This window comes from Macrobrachium nipponense, chromosome 12, assembly GCF_015104395.2.
Source record: "Macrobrachium nipponense isolate FS-2020 chromosome 12, ASM1510439v2, whole genome shotgun sequence".
In the NCBI taxonomy this organism is placed as follows: Eukaryota; Metazoa; Arthropoda; class Malacostraca; order Decapoda; family Palaemonidae; genus Macrobrachium; species Macrobrachium nipponense.
The window spans coordinates 18,938,520-18,959,993 of record NC_087205.1 but is presented as its reverse complement, the minus strand read 5'-3'; the positions used below and the strand labels follow the sequence as shown (position 1 = coordinate 18,959,993).

The 21,474-nt window shown below is 42.9% G+C and overlaps 1 protein-coding gene across 2 annotated transcripts in view; it reads left to right on the top strand.

The window, feature by feature from the left end:
* Window positions 1-12,305, top strand: part of LOC135224385 (surfeit locus protein 6 homolog) — a 74,473-nt gene extending 62,168 nt beyond the window's left edge. For both annotated transcript variants that reach the window (XM_064263341.1, XM_064263340.1), the window contains 3 exons: window positions 10,942-11,081; window positions 11,696-11,794; window positions 11,929-12,305. In XM_064263341.1, the coding sequence (XP_064119411.1) occupies window positions 10,942-11,081; window positions 11,696-11,794; window positions 11,929-12,150 (461 nt within the window). In that variant the 3' untranslated portion in view covers window positions 12,151-12,305. The remainder of the gene's footprint in view (window positions 1-10,941; window positions 11,082-11,695; window positions 11,795-11,928) is intronic.
* Window positions 12,306-21,474: the final 9,169 nt, after the last annotated feature.

The window sequence follows — 21,474 nt, the reverse complement described above, 5'->3', positions numbered from 1 at the left end:
GCGTGCAAAATGTGTTGAATGTGGAATGGAAGGTCACGTGGCGAGTGTGTGTAGGCGAAAGAGGATGAGTCAGGCTGGGAATTCGGGGAACTAGGTGTTAAGGGGATTCAATTGGGTGGGTCCTCTAGTATGTGACAGTATGTTAGGGAGAATGCGATGAGTGAGTGGTTGAGGGTGAATAAATGTGAGCTGAGTGTCAGTGAGCAAATGGGTCTGGAAGATCGGCAGTTAGTGTTGGTTGAGTATGGAAGGAAGCGGAAAAAGGTAAGGAAAGGGAATGAAAGGGAGAAATGTGAGCTGCATGATAGAGGGGTTAGTGTTAGGGTAAAAATGGTGGATAAGGCTACACAGTGTAATACAGATGACTTTGGGGGGAGTAATGATACATATAGCGTGTGTGGGTTTGAATTGTCAGGGTTTAGTGAAGTTTCACCAGGAAGGGAATCAGGTAGTAAGGATGTAGTTGGCAGTATGAATGAGTCTCTTCAGGAGTTTGCCAGGAGTGTAAATGAGGTAAGTGATTTGGTGGCAGAATTACGAGAGATGTTCGGACAAGAGTTAGAAGGGGTAGATGAGATAGTGAATGGGATTTGGGGGGATGGTAGTGAGGGAGATAGTAATGGTAGTCTGACTGGAAGTGATCTGGGAGAAGTTGATGGTGGTGTAACTGAGAGTGTGTATGAGGGCCCTCAAACAAAATCCAGGGGACCTGCATCTGAGCATCCGTGGGTGTTGTGAGTGAAAGGAGACGTTGTCAAATGTAACAGGGGAAGAAATATGGAGGAATTATGAAGTTCCATTTGACAACGTCTGTGTGTGTGTGAAAGAGAAAGAGAGAGAGAGAGAGAGTGAGAGTTTTGAGTCAGTCTTAAGCGAGTCTTTAGTAAGAACTGGTGAGGTTTATTAGTGACGGCAGCGGTCTTTGAAGGCATTGGGAGTTCGTTGAGTTTTGTGTGTTTTTGTTTGTTATTGTGATTGTTAGGTTAGTGTTGTTTGATTAGAGTAGTTGTGCCTGTGCTGTTGTGATTTTTGTGTTTGTGCAGTGGTCTTTTGTTGTGTTTTGTTGTTATATGTGAGGTTGTGTTCCTTGGTTGTTTGCTGTTTTGTTGGGTTGTGGTTGTGTTTCTTGTTTGTTGTTGAGTTGTGGGTTGTGGTCTTTGGATGTTGTTGTTGGTTTGTGGTTGTGTTCCTGTTTTGTTGTTATTCGTTTTTTGTTGTTGTGTTGTTTTGGTTGTGGGTTGTGGTTCTGGGTTGTGGTTGGTATCTCTGCGACATCGACGGCAGACAGCACAGGATAGCCGGGAGTATCTGGAGTGTTGGTAAGTACGTGTGTTTTGTGTTGTTTTTGTTTTTTTGTTTTGTTTTTGTTGCTATAGGTCAATTGTCCTGCGTATATTTGTTGTGTATAGAAGAAAGAGTGACTGAGGGTGGGTTTGGCAGCTGGATCGATTAAGTATATGTTGGGGGGGGATTCTGCAGCTTGTTTTTTCCTAGCTTGTGATTCCGCCACAACTGAATATTCCTCATCCCCCTAGATTGTCCTTTATGGGAAATAATGCCGCGGCTACGCCAACAACTTCAATGTTGACGGCAATGCAGAACGTGGGAGGTAGTTTTGCTGCAAACGCAGGGATGCCAGCAGCAGCCGCACAGTCTCTCCCTACAAGATTGGTGACGTCACAACAGCGTCACACAGACATGGCGGACGCGATGACGTCACAGCCTACTGCTTCTCAGTCTACTACGCTGTCTCTAAGCGCCTCAGCGGTGTGGTTGGTATGGTATTAGCATCCCACCTCGGTGGTCGTGGGTTTGATTCTCAGCCAATCCATTGAGGAGTGAGAGATGTGTATTTCTGGTGATAGAAGTTCACTCTACGTGGTTCGGAAGTCACGTAAAGCTGTTGGTCCCGTTGCTGAATAACCACTGGTTCCATGCAACGTAAAAGCACCATACAAACAAACAAACTACGCTGCCCCCGGACCCAAATACGCTTTCTGACTCTGTAGTACACACTGTAATGAAGAAATTACAGGATCTAGAGAAGAAAATTATTAAGAAAGACAAAAAGAAAAGGCGTGTACCAGTCAAGCGTTGGGGGATACGGGATTTCGTGACTGATCCTCGGGCCAAGAGGAGAAGAGTGAATTCTTCGTCATCTTCGGGCCAGGACTGTCACATCCCAGTCAGCAAGAAAGGCAAGAAGTCAGTGGCTGGTAAGCTCAAAGCTAGCGGACGAAGCCGTTTACAAAAGTCCGAACGAGCGAGTGAGCCGACGGTTGCTAGGCTGGCGGCCGATGCGGAGTTGCCAGTAGAGACGACAAAGAGTCTAAGGAAGACTACAATGTCGTAGAGTACAGATACTGGTTTTGCCTGTAAGACCGTTTAAAATATGGAGAAAAGATGAAAAGGCTCCTATTAAAGAACGAAGAATAGTGAGTTGGCAACCTCGTCTGATACGTTGGTGGAAGTTGTCCGCCTAGATGAAGGATCAAGGCCGAATTCTCCGATGGTCGTTGGAGACTATATCAGTCGTCATGGAGAAGAAGTGAACTCGGTTTCGAGAGAGCCTTCATCTCGGAGGTATAGGCGAGATTCTCGCTCTCGATCTGCAAGCAGAGAAGAAGTGAGGCGGTCTCGTTCTCCTGCCGACTGTTTGGGATCGAGCCGTCGGCGGTCAGCCGAGATCAAAGGTATCGCGGCTGTAGGGGCAGACAGCCACGAAGCACCCGGACGGTTGTCAGGGGATAGGAGTGAGATAGCGTCTCCCGTGCCTGAGCACAGCACGCTAGAACTGGAGGAAGGAGAAAACCAAAGAGTTTCTGGCTTCTTATGCGGAGGTGATTGATTTGTACCCTTTCGGGGAGAACGGCAACACCTGCCAGTATGCTTCCTCCGGGGATTGACATTGCATTTGGGTTGAAAAAGGATACCAAGGTTTCGTATGAATTGCCTTGTTCAAGTCATGCAGAGTCAATTTTACAGCATGTAAATGCAAGGATTGCGGGAAGGGATAATTCCTTAAGATCAAATAGATTGTTTAAGTTTCCCTCCTCCAATGATGAAACATAGGAAATATACGACATCAACGGTTCGGTTCCTTTGCTATCTAGACAAATTAACCCAAATGTGGTAAGGTTAAGACCTGGATTAACCTTAGGGCAAGTAAAAATGGAATGCCCTTCGATGACTTGCCAAGAGGCTGCTACGTTAGAAGCAACAGCTTCTTCTGTCTTTCAGACTGCTTCTTGGTTGGATCTTTGGTCAACAGCAGTGGCGAAGATTGCATCATCAGAAATGACGAGAAAAGTAATGGATAAATCAATGTTCATTAGATTACTACAATCAGGTGCCAAAGCAATTGCGTACTTGACAAATTATGAGTGCCAGTGTTTGGGCAAATATCCTATTAATGAGGAGAGATGCAGCTTTGGCTAGGCTAAGCTGCTCTGTTGATTTGGATTCCCTTCTAGCAATGAGGAATGGGAATATCTTAAGAGTTGCAATTGCTGTTGCCAGAAGCCATACAAGAAGAGGCTATAGATAGAAGAAGGATGGACATAACGATAGATTGGTACAGCAGGCAGTTAGAAAAACATCTGATAGTCAAAATTACCCTATGGAGGTAAGGCAGCAGCAAATACCTTGAAAGAAGCCAATGAGGAATAGCATCCCTAGTAGAGCAACAAGACCCTCTTCCCCAAAGAAATTAGCTCATCGGCCCTTTCACAATAGAAATAGTAGAGGAAGGGGGATTAGGGGAAGAGGGAGAGGCACATGGCGATAGGATGGGCGCCTCTCATCACTCAGCCACACCAGTGGGGATGTTGCCTGGCAAATCACTGGAAGGTGTTGCAGGAACTGGAAGCAGAGCAGTGGGTGTTGGATGTTCTCAGGGTCGGGTATTTGATTCCATTCGAAGTATCCCCACCTCTGACAGAACAGCCATTACCTCACCTCACTTATGCTCAAGAACCTCAAAAGGCTTTTATTCTGCAAGAGGAAGTGAAGATGTTGGAAAAAGGGGCTGTGGAACAAGTATCTGTTCCGTCAGAGGGGTTTTACAGCAGGATTTTCCTTGTACCCAAACCCAACGGGGACTGGAGGACAGTAATAGACCTGTCAACATTGAATCTCTTTATAAGAAAAACCAGATTCAAAATGGAAACTCCAAAGACAGTTCTACAAGCAGTCAGGATCAAGGACTTTATACTGACAATCGACTTAAAGGATGCATACTTTCAGATCCCAGTCCATCAGTCTTCAAGGAAATTTCTCCGCTTCAATCTTGCAGAGAAAGTTTTCGAGTTCAAAGTTCTGTGCTTCAGATTGACAACGTCTCAAGTTTTTACAAGAATGTTCACTCTCGTGTCGACATGGCCGCATGCTCAGGGGATCAGGCTAATAAGATATCTAGACAATTGGCTTGTGATAGCAAAGTCCAGAGAGAAATTACTCAGGGAAAGGGCCACCCTTCTACAGTTTTGTCACAGCTTAGGCATTGTGATAAATCAGAAGTTGCCGTTGGATCCAAGTGAGAAGCTGGTGTATCTGGGAATGGTTATAGACACGATAAAAGCCAAAGTATTCCCGACAGACCAGAGAACAGAGAAATGCAAACAAGTGGTGAATGCCTTTCTGGAAAAAAAAAATACAGCCAGCAAAACAGTGGCAGGTAGTACTGGGAGTTCTAACTTCCTTGGAGAACCTAGTACCACAAGGGAGGCTACACCTTCGGTCTCTACAATGGAGGATGAAGGAGTTTTGGGCACCAGTAGTAGATCACCCGTACAAGCAGATTCCCTTGTCGTCAGAAGTGAGGAAAGACTTGCTGTGGTGGGTGAAGGACAACAATCTGACAGTGGGTGTTCCCCTTCAGCAACCCTCCTCGGATCTCTTGCTATTCTCAGATGCGTCACTAGAAGGTTGGGGAGCCCATATGGAGAAGCTGATGGTTTCAGCGAAATGGAGTGGCAAGGACAGAGAACTCCATATAAACGTGCTGGAGTTAAAAGCAGTGGTATTGATGTCAGACAACACCACAGTAGTAGTTTACATAAACAAACAAGGAGGTCTACTGTCTCGACAGTTACATGTGATGACAGTTCAACTTCATCAGTGGGCTGTAGAGAACCTAGTAGACATCAGTCAGATATATTCCGGGGAAAAGAAACAGTGGCCGACAAGTTGAGCCGAAGGGATCAGATCCTAGGTATGGAGTGGTCCTTGCACCAACAGGTAGTGGACAGGATGCACATGTTGTGGGAAAGGCTGATCATAGACCTATTCGCAACCAGGTACAACAAAAAGTTGGAAGTGTATTGTTCGGTAGTCCCAGACGTAGAGTCAGTAGCAGAAGATGCGCTACAACACCCGTGGGACAATCTGGACGTTTATGCATTTCCTCCATTTTGTCTAATCCGTCAGGTTCTGAACAGGGTAATGCGGTCTCAGAACCTCAGAATGACTCTGGTAGCTCCTTTATGACCAAAGGTAGAATGGTTTCCGGACCTCTTGGAACTCCTATTAGACGTGCCGAGAGTTACCCCCATGGAACAACCTACCATGTCGGCCGCACGTGGAGAGGTACCACCGGTCGGTGAAGTCCCTATCACTTCACAGGTGGAGACTGTCAAGTATCTCCTGCGAGTGAGAGGGTTTTCGCAGAAAGCAGCAGCGCAGATGGCAGGTAATATCAGAAAGTCATCGCTAGCAGTATACCAAGGAAAATGGTCAGCATACTGTGATTGGTGTCGTAGAGGGAACTTGTCTCCACTCGGTACCACTATTCAGCAATTAGCGGACTTTCTGATATATCTCAGGTTAGAAAGGCATATGTCTGTATCTGCGGTGAAGGGGTACAGTGCTGCTTTAGCCTCTGTCTTAACGCATGGAAGGTGTGGACATTTCATCTTCATGGGAGTTTGCCATGTTGATGAAGAGCTTTGAGCAGTCATGTTCGCCAAAAGAACTAAAAGCCCCAGATTGGGATTTGACCATGGTACTGAGTAGTCTGACAAAACCCCCCTACGAACTACTAAGGCAGTCCACAGATAGGAGCCTGACCCTGAAAACAGTCTTCTTATTGGCCCTAGCCTCAACCAAAAGGGTGGGGGAACTCCATGGCCTGTCATATATCGTGAAGCACTCGAGAGGTTGGAAGTCAATGGTATTCGAGTTTGTTCCAGAATTCGTGGCCAAAACTCAAAACCCTTCAATAGTGGACGGTAGATTTGACTCCTTCTCCATACCTTCTCTGGCAGATTTTGTAGATAAAGACAAGAGATGAGATGCTTCTGTGTCCCATCAGAGTAATGAGAGAGTACTTAAGAAGGACAAGGCACCTCAGGCCTGAGTGCAGGAGGTTGTTCGTAAGTACAGGAAGGAACAAAAAGGAAGTGTCCAGGAATACAATATCATTTTGGCTAAGAGAAACAATCAGGAATACCTACATGACAGAAGACAGGGGGTCAGATAGCCAGGAGAGGGCTAGGGCTCATGACATCAGAGGCTTGAGTGCTTCTTTGGCTTTCAAGAAGAATATGTCTGTGGAGAGAATTCTGAAAGCTCGTGTTTGGAAATGCCAAACCGCTTTCACTTCATATTATTTAAAAGATGTTGCCCATAGATCCTTGGATACCTTTTCCTTGGGTCCAGTGGTGGCGGCCCAGCAAGTGGTATAGCTCATCCAGTACCCCTTGCGGGTCAGTTTGTGTCTAGTCTAAGATGAAGGTATGAAAGTAGGATGACTGGGATGACTGGTCTTTTTTCTTTACTACTTTCTTTCTACTCCTTTACCTACGGCAGTATGAAGGAAGTGCCATCATAAGCTGGAACGGACTAGATGCAGGTGAGGTGGTCAGCCATACTGTAAAGTTATTTTAGAGTATAGTATACTTTTCAGTAGCAACACACCCCTCTCGGTAATAAGGAAGGGAGGGGTGATGGTAGATCCAGATACAAAGGACGAGAGTGGTTTAGGAGAATGGAAGGCCCTCTATTTTCACATAGTTTATAAACCATGGCATGGTACCAGCACCCAGTGAGGAAAACCAATAGATTCTCATATATCTTTGGTTCAAGGGTTCATAGTCCATTATCTTGGAATACTCATAATATTCGGAAATGGATTTAGGTGGCAAACTCCCAGTCAGTTATAGGGACTTACCTCCCTCCAATAAGTAAGTCTATCCTAGTGTTAAGACCGAAGGTTTGTTTCATTTATGAACAAATGACAAATTTGTAACTAATTTGTATTTTTGATAACTAACAAACCTGAGGTCTTAACAGTTAAAGGCCCACCTCGAACCACCCCTCTAGTAGTCTAAACTAGGATAGAAGTATAACTGGTAGGTCACAGGATGCCAAGGGCATTCTGGGTAATACATGCCCCGTGACCTGGTAGATGCCAATAGTCCCTGGATTGCACAAGTTTAATTTTAATTCTACCGGTTTCCAGCTTGGCGCTAGTAAATCCTAATGTTAAGACCTCAGGTTTGTTAGTTATGAAAAATACAAATTAGTTACAAATTTGTCATTTTATAGGATTTACTGTACAATGAGACTATACTGTAAATACTGTTATAACCTAAACATCATGCCGTAAAAAGACCATTTTTTTTAATGAGTATATTTGACAAAGCACCGTAAAACAAAAATGTCATCAACCAAATCCACCGGTAACCGGGACTGCCTGTACCTAGAGTTATGGAAGTGAGTGAAAATTTGTGGAAGATAACCTCTGGAAAGACATTGGGGGCAGAGTTTTATAGAGGCTTCTTGCACCTATATGATATGAATATCTGGACTTTTTTTGGGCCTGATCTTCTCTTCTTACAAGGGGACCTTCTAGAGTGGGATTATAGCAAACCGCACACTTCTTACTTACATGACATAAAGTGACATTACTGGAGAGAGGTTCTACACTATTTAGGATCTCTAGACACTTCGTCCATATAAAAGATGGTTTTATATCCTTGTAAACAGCACATGAGAAATTTGTTGATGTAATTTAGATTCTTGAAGATGCTACACATATCCAAGGTCTAACCACATGTCAGTTTCCCACACAAATCTGAAATCTAACCACATGTCAGTTCCCCTGCTGCTAAAGGAAAAGTGATACCGTGATTGTTTGTATGCGTAGTTCCCCAAACCTTGCTCTACTGCAACTAAATTTGAAAACTGTATGACGACCATTCAATGACCAGACAAGCTGTTGTTGAAGGTATCACGAGTGTCCTTCATTGTGGTCCCCTCAACCTCACTTGTTGCTTTTTCCCCTAACACCAAACACTATCTTTGTCAAGATTATGTCCCTCCTTGCTCTTGCCCCTTCCAAGCACTTCTGTTGTCTTCAAAGTTTTTCAACGAAGACTCGTTACAACTAATGAAGTTTTGGCCGATTGGTTGATCCCACTCATGCCTATGTTGGTTTATTTCCAACTGTTGATCTTGTCTGATCTTAGAGTCAATGGAATTTTGCTCTCTGGAGACTTGTTGGATTCCATGGTTCCCTGGCTGCTTGTAGTTTAGAGGTTTCTCAGGAGTTTTTTGCTTGAGCAGAACCCTCGCTTTGAGGGCCCTCTTTTGTTACTGTGTAACCGTACCTGTGCATTTTTTGCATTACCTGCCTTTACACCTCAGGTGTGATGTATGTGTATTGTTTGGTTGATTTGATTTGATATAGAAAATTTGGCATAAAAGAGAAATACTGGGGCCATTGCCAGCTCCAATTTCTACTATTTATGAGAATTGGACTTCTTCCTAATGGGTCTTTGGTTTTAGAGGCTTTTCTGCTGAATCCTTAAATTAGGGTTCACAGGGATTTTAATTGACATGTTTTCATGTAGCAATTGGTTTGGCAAAGAGCAATTAGATTATACAATGGACTCTGGTATTCATGGTGCCAAGCCTCTCTTCTTTTTCAAGTCTTTGTAGCTGAATGTTTTACATAGATTGAGGCTAATAATGGTTGTATATATATGTTTAAACCATAGAGTTTGTAGTTAGCTCAAGGTGATTGGAAAGGGTTCAAAAGAAAAAGCCCATGACAAAGGAAAATGGCCTTATGGAGAGGTTCAGGGGTGAATGCAATATTTTGCATTGAATGTAATAAATGGTATCATAGAAAATGTTCTGGTTTGCAAAAATGTTGGAATTGAAAGTAGAAGATTCCCAAAGCCAGTATTGGAAGGGGGGGGGGGGGGGGGAGTAGCTGTCTGATGAAATGGAGAGATTGTTGGGCTACTAAACTGTATTCTTCAAAAATGGTTAAGAAAAAATACCAAATTTGTAACTAATTTGTATTTTTCATAACTAACAAACCTGAGGTCTTAACATTAGGATTTACTAGCGCCAAGCTGGAAACCGGTAGAATTAAAATTACACTTGTGAGATCCAGGGACCCATACCTCTCTTTGCATTGAAGAAATGGTTAATTGTAAACAAAATGCTGATTTTCATAGTTTTAGTGTATTGGGAAAGGGGTTACAATTGAAGTTGGTAAGAGATCCCCAGAAACTGAAAAGTAAATTTTGTTCTCAATGGTTGAAATGATTTGGACGTGATTGGAAATTATAGGATAGAGACTAGTATCCAAAAATCATAAAGAAACTTTATAGAACTGTTTTCACTCCTTAACTGTTAGAGAAATTCCTACAACAATTTAAACTAGTTAGTGATGATAAAGGCAACTTGAACAGAAACAAATCACATTGTCCATACAAGTTCCCGTCCTGTGGGATGTAAACTGCTGAAGTTCGTCAAGTTCCCGTCCTGTGGGATGTAAACTGTTGAAGTTCATGTCAAGTTGATATAGAATTCCAGATTACATGTGTGACTAATGTCAGTGGTGAACATTATATCTTCAGATTTTTGAGTGTTATATTTTTGTGATTTTTTAATTTTATTTTGGTAAAAGCATATTAAATAAATTTTCAGGTAGAAACAAATCCTTTTAAATAATTTAGCAAACTTCTTAATAGTGTTGCATCTAATGTAGGGTGTAGCTTAACCATGGTGTTTCTTTAAAAAAGAGTTACATTTAAATAATATTCTGTCTTTGAATTGGACACTAGTCTTACCTTTAGGTATTTTTGATGAATAATTCATATTACCCACTCCTGAATGTATAGATCATATCTTGTGTGGTCATCCAACTTTAAATGAACCAGCAGCATATATCAAATATTGGAACAAATGATTGTAAAGAAGTTTTATCAGAATCCTCAACTTTTTTAGTTTATTCAAATAGTATTAAATTTTAAAAAAATTCAAATATTAAATTTTTAGGGAATTTTGCTCATTAACACCCTTAGAGAACTTGGGTGGTTCTAAAACTTGTCTATGGCATAGCACACACGGGTAATGAATATAGCAATATTTTCCATATATTACTTGCTGTGAATTAATCATGTTATACAGCAAGTGTTAATATTTTGAAGCTGAATACTTGCAATTTCTTGGTACAGACAAAATTGAAAAAAAAAAAAAGTAAAAATTACCTACGGCATTGGAATCTTGGGTGGAAATAGTATAGTTGTAATCAGCATCTCAAAAGTTGAATAAGAGCCGATATATATTCAATGAAAACTAACCCTGTCGGCCAGGCCTATGGAAGTTAACATTGTCAGCTCAGGTAATCATGTTAATAATCATAAATCTGGAAATGCTCATCAAATGAAGTTAATAATCATAAATCTGGAAATGCTCATCAAATGAAAATACTGTATCTGAATATAGGATAACAGCAGCAGATGTGATAATACATGTGTTGACTAAATACTTGCATGTTTTATATTTAATCTTGGTACAATAGCATTGTCATTCTAGTCTGAAGATTAGTCTGAAAAGTTTATAATTTTTTTCAATAAGGAATTTCTACTTTTGAAATCTTGAATTTATTACTTGTAGTTTTAATTTAAATTTTTTGTCTTTCAGATATGCTGCAGAAAAAGATATTTAATGAGAAAGGCAAGCTGGTCTTCAGTAAATTTGATTTTTCAAGTGGTGGTGGTAATTCGACAAAGGCAAAGAATCTTGAAATTAAGGTTGCACAAGCCCTTAAAGAAAGAGAAATGGTAGGTTGTATGTTATCTCAGGAGTAAAAATAATCAAAGTTAACACTCATGTAGTGCACTGTAGGCATTACCTAAGTTCTTTGCAGCATCCCTTTGGTCTGGTCCCTAGCTGCAACCATTTCTTTCCTTTTACTGTAGCTGCATTCATATCCTTCTCCATCTGACTTTCCACCCTCTGCTAACAGTCATTACACCTACACTTTTTAAATCTCTTACTCTCAATTTTCTTTTAGCGCTGAATGAATTCTTAGGTTCCAGTGCTTGGCCTTTAGAAATAAGTGCAGAACTCTAGGTGTATTTTGATTTTGCAGCCATAATTTTTTAATGCAAAATGAGTATGGCTAATAGATTTGAGAAGTATAAGCTGTCTCTTAAAAAAAATATCCAGTACATCTCTATTTTTTTCCTCCTAAGTTTTGTGGAGAAAAGGTAATTTTCTGCTTGGGTTTGTTTTTGTGGTTGATATCAAATGCAGGAAACCCATTGGATATTCTTATAGTTGCAAAGTTCTTTTTAGGTACATTAGTAATGACAGGTGGATTCCCAAAAGCTTAATTTTAAGTAAACTGTGTTTAATATTAGTGAAGTATCATTATTGTTTTCCTTTTCTTCAGAGAAAAAAGTTGGAGATGGAAGGAGATTTCAAAGGAGCTGCAGAATTAAAAGAGATTGAAGCTTGGTCTGGAGCTTTGAAGAGGGCTGAGGGTGCTAAGGTACAGTACAGTGTTTATGGAATTACTGTGTAGAAGCTTTGCTTTGTTATTAGATGTTGCCATTGATCATACTGTATACATTATATCTGGGTAATATGAAATTTTGGTGTCAAATGTGTTCATTTTTCCTATAGGTACGAGATGATATAGACTTACTCCAGAAGTCTCTAAAGAAGAAAGAGCATCGTAAGAAGATGAGTAAAAAACGATGGGAAGAACGATCAGCAGCAGTGGAGAAGAAAATGATGGACAAACAAATGAAAAGAAATGAAAACTTAAAAGCAAGGAGAGATGCAAAAGTTGAAAAGAAATTCAAGAAAATGAAAAGGAAAGGCCATGTTGTACCAGGATTTTGAAGTAGTCTGCTTTAAAACTACTAAAATTTGTTTAATGTGTTATACACATTTGAAGTGTGATATTGTTGCTTAAATTTTTTTAAAAATTATGGTACGAAAGAATTGTAAGTGGGTGCAAATTAGAGGATTGTAAAAATAAAAACCTTTAATATACATTTAATGTATCTTAACCTTTTTGTTTGTGGACTTTTATTATTCTCCAGAAAGGAGCCACTTGGAGTTCTTTATATGCAGTGCTGTGGATGGTAATTAAGGGCTTATTGCAGTATTCCTTCATCCATTCTCTATCCCCTTGTGTCTTCCAACCTTTCCATTCTGTCTCCTTGCATTCAAACATCACCAACCCCACCTTGCTCCAATTTTCACCTCTTCAAAAAAGAAATCCTATGAATGAAGCTGGTGTCTTGAAACTAAGCATTTCTCTTTACCGGCATGACTTGTCTTTTTCCACCATGACATCCAATCTTAAAACCAAAGAGACTCCCACAAGGAGTTGTATGAGCCAGTGACAAGAAAGATGAAGAATTCATGAGAATCCTAAATAACTAAGGACACTTCATGTTCCTACACATTTGAAAGTCTTGCAACATCAATCTCCACTTCTTCCTCGTGTCAAGAAGAGGGGGAATCCATGCTGGAAGGCAAGCAGAGATTTCATATGCCAAGTTATGAAACCAACTCTCTAGCAAGAGAATCCTCTTCCTCCTTAATGCCTCTCGAGATCTACCTCATCTGAAAGACTTAAAACATTACAACATTCTAAGTAACTGTAGTCGAAATAAAAAATGCCTTGTTCAGAAATAAGCACTTCAGAACAAACAGAAAAAAAGATGTAGAATAAGGATGTTCAATAAAACGAAGATTGAGAAGACATCTAAAAATGGCAAGGGACTCTCCTTGGGTATGTAATAGAAAAGAATATAACGGAAGAATAGGACAAAAACCAAGGCTAAGACTAAGTTAGATTTGTTATATCAAAAGGCAAAACCAAGTTTGAGAGGGGCTAACATGAGTTAAATATGTAGCAAGAGCGAAAATAAAATGTAACAAGTTGTTGCATTATTTCAAAACAGGCAAAATATCTCAAAACAAAAATTACGTAATTCGAAAATAATATTTGAAAGTCAAATGGCAAGCAGCAAAAGAGACATCTTGTCTTAAATGCAGCCAAAAGGAGGGGGGGGGGGGATTCCTCTCCTTCCATTGGTAGCAAACTACCAATATCCATCTTGTTTTTTAAAAGCTTTCAGGTTTGTAAAGAAAAATACAAATTGCAAAAAATGTATAATTTTTGTAGTTTTACACTCCTCTCGAGTGTGAACATCTGCTTCTGACAGTTTTATCTCTAGATAGTGGTTTGTGGTGGTAGGTTTGTTTCTTAATACTAGTTGTAGTTATGACTTGGACCATCGATGGATGGTATCCTGTTTGTCACTTCTTCATAAGTAGTGTTTCAACAGAGATCTTTCACATTCACAATTGATCCCCGATCCCCTTTATCTCCCAAGAGCAACCAGATTCACTGAACAGCAGCACCAATATGCATTGAATGTGCTTCGCTGTCGAACTTCTCAGTTCCAGAGGTCCTTTATTCCTTACACGGTTGGACTGTGGATCAGCCTCCCAGAGGAAGTCTCGCAATTGGAACTTCAGAAGTTGAAGCAAAGGTGCAATACATTACTATAGTAATACAATCCTCCATGCATTTAAATACATTTTTATCTATTTGTTGATGTGTTACTTTATTTTTTGTTATTAATAAGTGGGGTCTCTTCTTCAGTACTACATATTTCCCTCTACCTTGTCTTACTTCTTCCTAATAAACGTCATATTTTTGGGAAGCTTGAATTTCAGGTCAATGGCCCGGTGGGCTTATTCCAAATGAATAGGTTTCACCTTCTGAATATTAATAAATTGGCTGATGGAAAGCAATGTAATGGTTAAATCGAAAAACTAAAAATATTATGTAACCATACAGACCGAGGAAACTTTTGCAAACCTGTTCTTAGATTCCCTTCAAATAAATTATGACTTAATCACATACACACAACACAGCAAATAGTAGAATGAGAGTGAAATTAATCAGAAAATATACTGGGGTGACAACAACAAAAATTTTCCAACCATGTTCTTGGATTCTCTACAAATATGACTAGAACCTCATATAGTGCTTTAGTGGGCATGGTCGGTTTGGTCTTGGTCACTGAGTTCAATTCTCGGGCATTTCTTTGAGGGGTCAGAGATGTGTATTTCTGGTGGTAGAAGTTCACTCTTGATGTGGTTCGGAAGTCATGTAAAGCCGTTGGTCCTGTTGCTGAATAACCACTGGTTCCATGCAACATAAAACACAAACAAATCCTCATATACACAACATACCAAAGAAAGAATGAGAGCAGAATAAATGCCCCATAAACAATAATGTGACACATTGAATTCAAGGAACAAAAGGCTCAAAATATGAATCAGATATGTAGGGTAATCCAAATAATCAGATGGTGCTTACTACCAGATAAAATTAAAATTCAGTTCCTTTGCAGACACAGAGTTAATTATAATGAAAGAAAGTACTTAGTACAGCCATCTAGGAAATCAAAATGGAACTACATATAGGTGTTAAGTGCCCGTGACCTTTCTAAAAGAAAACTACAAATTGGAACACCAATACTAAAAAATAATGAATCCTAAAAGAACAATGTAACAACAAAAATCTTATGCAAGTGCCTGTAGTTACCTACACATGCTATATACGTATTCCTACAAAGAACATTACAACTAAACTAGTATTTTAAGCTGAAAATAAATCAAAGCACACATTAAAGAATTCCATACAAGAACTTGATACAAGTCATACCACTACTGAAAAAGACCAAAACTATAAAGAAAAAATTACATGGTTATACACTGTATTGCAGCAAGTGACTAGACAAAACTATTTCCTATTTGGACGAAGCGGTTACGTGCTCAACTACCAATCTCATGGTCTGGGTTCGATTCCTCGCTTTACCAACACTAAATCGGAGGAATTTATTTCTGGTGATAGAAATTTATTTCTTGATGTGGTTTGGATCCCACAATAAGCTGTAGGTCCCAATAAAAATTGGTTCTTAGCCATGTAAAAATATCTAATCCTTTGGGCCAGCCCTAGGAGAGCTGTTAATCAGCTCAGTGGTCTGGTAAAATTAAGATATAGTGTGCCTCAAAGGCGTGATCGGTATGGTATTGGCTTGCCACCTCGGCGGCCGTGAGTTCGATTCTCAGGCATTTCATCGAGGTGTGAGAGATGTGTATTTCTGGTTACAGAAGTTCACTCTCAATGTGGTTCAGAAGTCACATAAAGCTGTTGGTCCCGTTGCTGAATAACTACTGGTTCCATGCAATGTAAAAAAACCATACAAACAAACAAAACTAAGATATAATTAAATTCTGATTAAAATGAACTCAAAGGCAATCCTAATAAGTAAAATTCTTAACTTCTGATAAAGATTACGGATGACACCTTAAAAAAAAATCACAATTACTTAATGTCAAAAAGACACTAAACATACAAGAACAAACAAAACAGACTTTTACTTAACCTACATAGCTTCCAACTTCCATATTTCAATCTAGTGCAACTGTGGAGAAAACTCTACCTTTATATCCTTGAATTTCACCTCTATTTTCTGGATCTCTATCTTGCTCTCAAACCACCCCATTTCTCTCTTTTTCACTGTCCAAGGCACCAGTGCTTGGTTTGGCACCCTTATTTCATAAATTAAATAAAATCACACCATTTACATCAGCCTGTAATAAAAAATGATAAATGTATACATGGCAAAAGTACCTGGTAAAGAAGATATTTTACACATTTACATGCGCTGATGCCTTTGTCAGACCTAATATATCAAAACATTCCCAATTTCAAACTGGCCTTTGCCACAAAACTGGTCTTGGTCTTAAATAAGACTCATCCATTCAACCAAAATTTAAACTTGAATTTCCATTAAACACAGTATCCATTGTTATAGAATTTGCTTCCAAAATGACAATTTGTCGAAAATTGCATTTTTCCTAACTATACAAACCCTCGGTCCTTTAATAATAGGAAGGTAACTAGCGGCAGCTGGGACGGTCGTAAGCTTCGAACAAGGGGAGAACGGTAGTTAACTGCTTGTCCGATCGTGCGCGCGCCCGCGCGCCCGAGAGGTGAAGAATCACTTTTGCTTTAGGCCCATGCAAAAAGTTGCAGAGTGAGGGGTGGCATGAGGTGGGACTATATGTAAAGGACCTCAGGTTTGTATAGTTAGGAAAAATGCAATTTTCGACAAATTGTCATTTGTTCCGATACGTAATACAAACCCTCGGTCCTTTAACAATAGGAAGACTCACTTCTTGGTGGGAGGAATCTGAGTCTTTTTGGTGAACAGACTGGTGTTCGTCCAACCCTGGAGTGCCTCCCTGGTCGTAAGAGCAAGGGAGGGATCCAAACCTCTGTCCGATTGATCGGGGTGTGCACCGCAGGATCAATGGTCAGACCTCTGGGCCAAGTACTAAGAGAGAGGCAAGCGTATCTCTTCGTACCAGCAAGCAAGAACTTGTTCCTGTTTGCAAGAGACAATCATAAAATGATGGGTTGTCTCAAATTGGCATCCACTTCCTCCCCCTTGTTGGAGGAAGTGGTGGATATTTACTCCTATCCCTACTGAAAGGGATAGGATGGTGCTCTATTGAGTAGCTCACCTGCATCTCGTCCTTACCCAGCAGGGTGACGACCGTGTCCCTCTACTCTACCCAGAGGTAGAGGAAAGAAAAAGATGGGAAGAGGAGCCAGTCACACTCTCATTCCTCATCCATTCTTACGGTCACACCAGGACTCGATGCTGTTCAGCCTGCGAGGGTCTGGGTTAACTACACAACGTGTTGAGCAACCACCACGGTTCCCAAGGAAAAAGATCCAAGGAACTGTGGGCAATATCCTGAAGGTAGAAGGAGGTGCATGCGGTCCGGTTGGAAACCAGGCGCCTGCCTTCATTACCTGCGCCACGGAGAAGTTCTTGCGGAACGCGAGAGAATGATGAAGAGGCGTCCACACTCATCCTGGGTGTCGAGTTTCTTCAGACAGCTCCGTCGCGCCTTCACAGGACAAAGCAGCATAGCCTTCGTATCGGAGGCGGTGAAGTCCATTAGGGAGGGTATTGTGAAGGACTCGAACCAATCGTCAGTTACCGAAGGGTTCTGAGTCTTCGCTACGAAGATCGGTACGAAATCGAGCGTCACAAATCCCCATCCCTTTGTGCTTGACTTCTCAAGAGAAGTCATGCAGTTACCTAAGACGAAAAGAAGGGAATAGTCGTATGACCTATCCCTCTTCTCGACTTTGGTTATGTACAGTACTCATACTGACAAGCTATTAAGACGAAGTAATGATTGCTCTGGAACAACCGAACTAAGTCCACAGCATAGTTCGTAACTGACTCGGGCGCTCTGACAGCTGCCGACTGACTGGTTCGGAATCAGTAGAGGCAAGTTGTCCAAGCATCCGGGTAAGTCACGTGACCTTCGCCCTTTAAAGTTATGCTGAGAGACCAAACAAATAAAATATTTGTTAGTCACCGATGCCGGACGGCGCGGCGATGATTCTCTTAATGCATAAGCTCAAAAGGCGAAAGTCAATTGCCTTCAAAAGACCGAGGTCCCTGATGGCAAGAAAATCTCATAGACGTTGAATCTCAGCTTAAGGAGAAACAACACTATGTGACGTTGAAGACGAAGGTAGGCAATGAATGCAACCTACGTCTTCCAGCTGAATCGAGAGAAGGAATCTCAAGATTCTAAACCTGTGCTTACAAATGACTGAAAACGCTAACCGCCATTTCATTGCTGTCCGTTGTGCAATTGAAAGCGCGTTCTTCAGTAATGAAACACAGGGGAGAGCCGCTGAAGAATGCTTCATGGGCTGAACATTTGGAAGTAGAGCTGGCAGGTGTGGGAGTAGGCGATGTCTTTCAATACATCTGCTAATCCGGGGTGAACAATGAACAATTGCACACCTCCGAATATAAGATATTTTGAGGACAAACTCAGATTCCGCAAAAATCATTCGCATTATCGAGATACGATGCAGCAAGAGGACTATTACAGAATTCTGTTACCGTGCGGTAAACAGAAAGATGAGAGTCGAATAGATATCTCTGTTTAAAATTCTCGCAATACCGAAGATGATGAATACTAGCGTCACAGCAGTAGATGGTCATTCATGTATGCGAGAATCCCCGTTAATCAGAGACTTAAGTCCGTGATTGTTGGGCAGAGATACGGTTGGTATTCAATCAAAGCAGGTGAGAAAGACATAACCAATCATCCATCTCAAAGCGGCAGCTGGTACTGAAATGCCTCGGGCAATTCAATACGCAGTAGCTGTCGCTGACTCGTCATCCTGAGTTGCCAAGTAATCCTTTCCACGAAGGAATGCGTTCGGCTAGAACCACCGAGCATAAAAAGATATGCTCGAGCAATTATATTTATGCGAAACGAATTTCGGTAAATATAAAAGCTTAAATGGTGTTGTTGTGACAACACCATAAGTTATATAAAGGAAATTGAAACTGGAAACTCCTGGGAGGTTGCAGGCAACCCGAGTTGCAGTTCAATTAGAATACTTTTCGTCTAAGTCGCAATCCGTAGAATAACCAGGATATGCGCCTACCCCTCGGACCATTCAACTGCTTAGCAGAATCATGTCGCGAGGTTAATATACGTAGTATATTTGTAGGATTCTGAACACGATCTCCATCCTAAATTCTTTCCTTCAAGAAAACAAAATAAGGATTGGAGATCGACCACCTTCGGTCTCTATCAAGAGAGTGAAGAAGTCTTCCTCGAAGGAAAGCTTCAATGGTGAACAGAATACTAAGACGATAGTTCAAGCCAAACTGGATATTCCCGTCCGTTCTTCTCTATTCCAGGTTGGTCGCCTACTGTGAGATAGTCTTCTTTCAGCAGCAGTCTTTTTCCTAATGCTAGAAATTCCAGGAATTCGAGCATAGGCGAGGTTCCCGATTATCGTGTAACATATCGGGGATTCTCGTCTCGCTCACTTTGGACCGTGGTCTCGCCTAAGTGTTTGGAGATCGTAAGAAACTCTAACACTCTGAATGCGCTAGAAATTCGTAGAATTCTAAGCAGTCTGCGAAACCCCCACCGAATTCGTCAAACGATATCGGCTGGTGGTCCTCTCGATTCCCGTAGAAAACGAGAGAATGGGGCAGGATCCCTCCTCAACGCACGGGGCTTACGTCAGGTAGGACCCGAAGGTCCCCCCTGGTAGCGCAGTCCCCAACGTGGGATCCTACAGAGAAATCTCTGTAGGATCCTTCCCCTTTCCCTCGTAGCCGTAAGGAGAGAGGGAATGGGGGAGGAATTGGATACTCGCTCGCCTTCCCAGTGGAACTAGCAGTTGGAGAAGAGTAGGAGCAGCCATCGCCTTGCGGCGATGTTCTCTCAGAGTCTGGGAAAACGTATCGTCAGGAGAAAACGTTTCCCGAGGAGGGTACGAACTCTCACTGTAGGTAAGGGTCTGCCGCCACTGTGAACGTCGTCTGGGTGGGGCTGATCGACACCTGACAGGAGAGAGTCGATACCGTCCTCCGACTCATTCCCAGTCCTCGTCGAGGTCGAAACCTCTCAGGAGGACCGAAGGAGTATTTAAATACGGTGTCCGAAGACACGTAGAAAACGCCGCTGTCGCAGTAGAGGTAGGTGGAAGTAGCTTGATCGACCGGCCAGAACTGAGAGAGCCTTCTTGTCCGGAGACGAGAGACTCTGGTTCAAGACAGAATCGGCAAGCTCCGATCGCGGCAAACCCACCGTCGGTTTGGGTTCCCTCTCGGGCCCCAAAACGACTCGAGCAGAGACATGGGCTCTGCTGGTGGGAGCGGCGATCCTTCCCCCAGGTCGTTGTGCTGACGAATCAGTGCAATAACCTGGGTAAAGTTACTCTGAATCTCGAAGTTACAGCGTCTTGAGGAAGTTAGGAACCGTTCCAGTCCCTCCAACAAGAGCAGCTCCCAGGACCCTCCTCCTTCAGAAGAAGGACCAGCAACAGATCCCTGACGGTTGCCTCCAATACTTGCTGCGTACGTCCTGGTTGGTCTTAAGACCAACCTGGCACGTGCGGCGTCGTGACGGGATCGTGAGCGGCGCATCTCTCACGATCACTCCTATATACCTCGCTCTTCCTGGCGTATGCCGAGGAAGTTGAAGGTATCGGAGAGACAGAACTGACGCTACCCCCTCCCCCCCCCCTCCCCCCTGACGGTCGCCTCCAATCACTTGCGCGTACGTCCTGGTTGGTCCTAAGACCATACGTGGCACGTGCGGCGTCGTGACGGGATCGTGAGCGGCGCACCTCTCACGATCACTCCTAGCTACCTCGCTCTTCCCGGTGTAGCCCGAGGAAGTTGAAGGTAGTGGAGAGACAGACCTGACGCTCCCCCCCCCCCGCTCGCTGGCAGGACCAGCGTACGTGGGGGGCTGCAGCTGATCACCAACCCGCGGTGGGGATCGATCTGCAGGCCTGGCCGTGCCGCTCACCTGTGGCGAGCGGCTCGACTGAGCACGTCGACCCCGGTCCCGTGCGTCAGACGAGCTGCTGCTGGTCACCGTATCCGCCCGGTCCCTGTGGGAGCGGCGGTCAGGTGACCTGCAGAGCTCGCTTTCGCCGTGAGACCGGTGAGCGTCCTCGCGGCACGTCAAACCGCGTCAGAGACCGTCACGTCCACCCGAGGTACCGGCTGGTCGCTGCGAGAGCGGCCGCTGGCCTGGCGAGAGTCACCTGAGCGGCTCTCGACAGTCTTCTGCTCCGTGCCTCGGTCATGACGCTGAGCGAACTCAGGCGTCTTAACTTTGGCTGCACGGTCACCCGAAGGAGATCGTACACTCGGAACTTCTTGCGGACGAGAAACCGAGCCGGTACCTGGCTTAGCAGCAGAGCTGCCAAGACCAGGCGAGGTGTACCAGCGGTAGCCAGCACACCCTTGGTCCCCGTCTTCTTCTTCTCAGAAGGGGAGACGGGCCCCGTTTCCCGAAGGAACAGGAGGACCAGCAGAAGAACCCCCCCCCGTCACACCGGAGTGTGACGAGCCCTTCGAAGTTCCCGAAGGAGTCTTCTTAGGGGGAATAACAAAACCCGGTCACCAGCTGGTCGCTGCGAGAAGCGGCCGCTGGCCTGGCGAGAGTCACCTGAGCGGTTCTCGCCAGCCTTCTGCTCCGTGCCGTGGTCTTGGCGCCGAGCGAACTCTGGCGCCGAAACTTTGGCTGCATGGTCTCCCGAGGGAGAGCGTACAC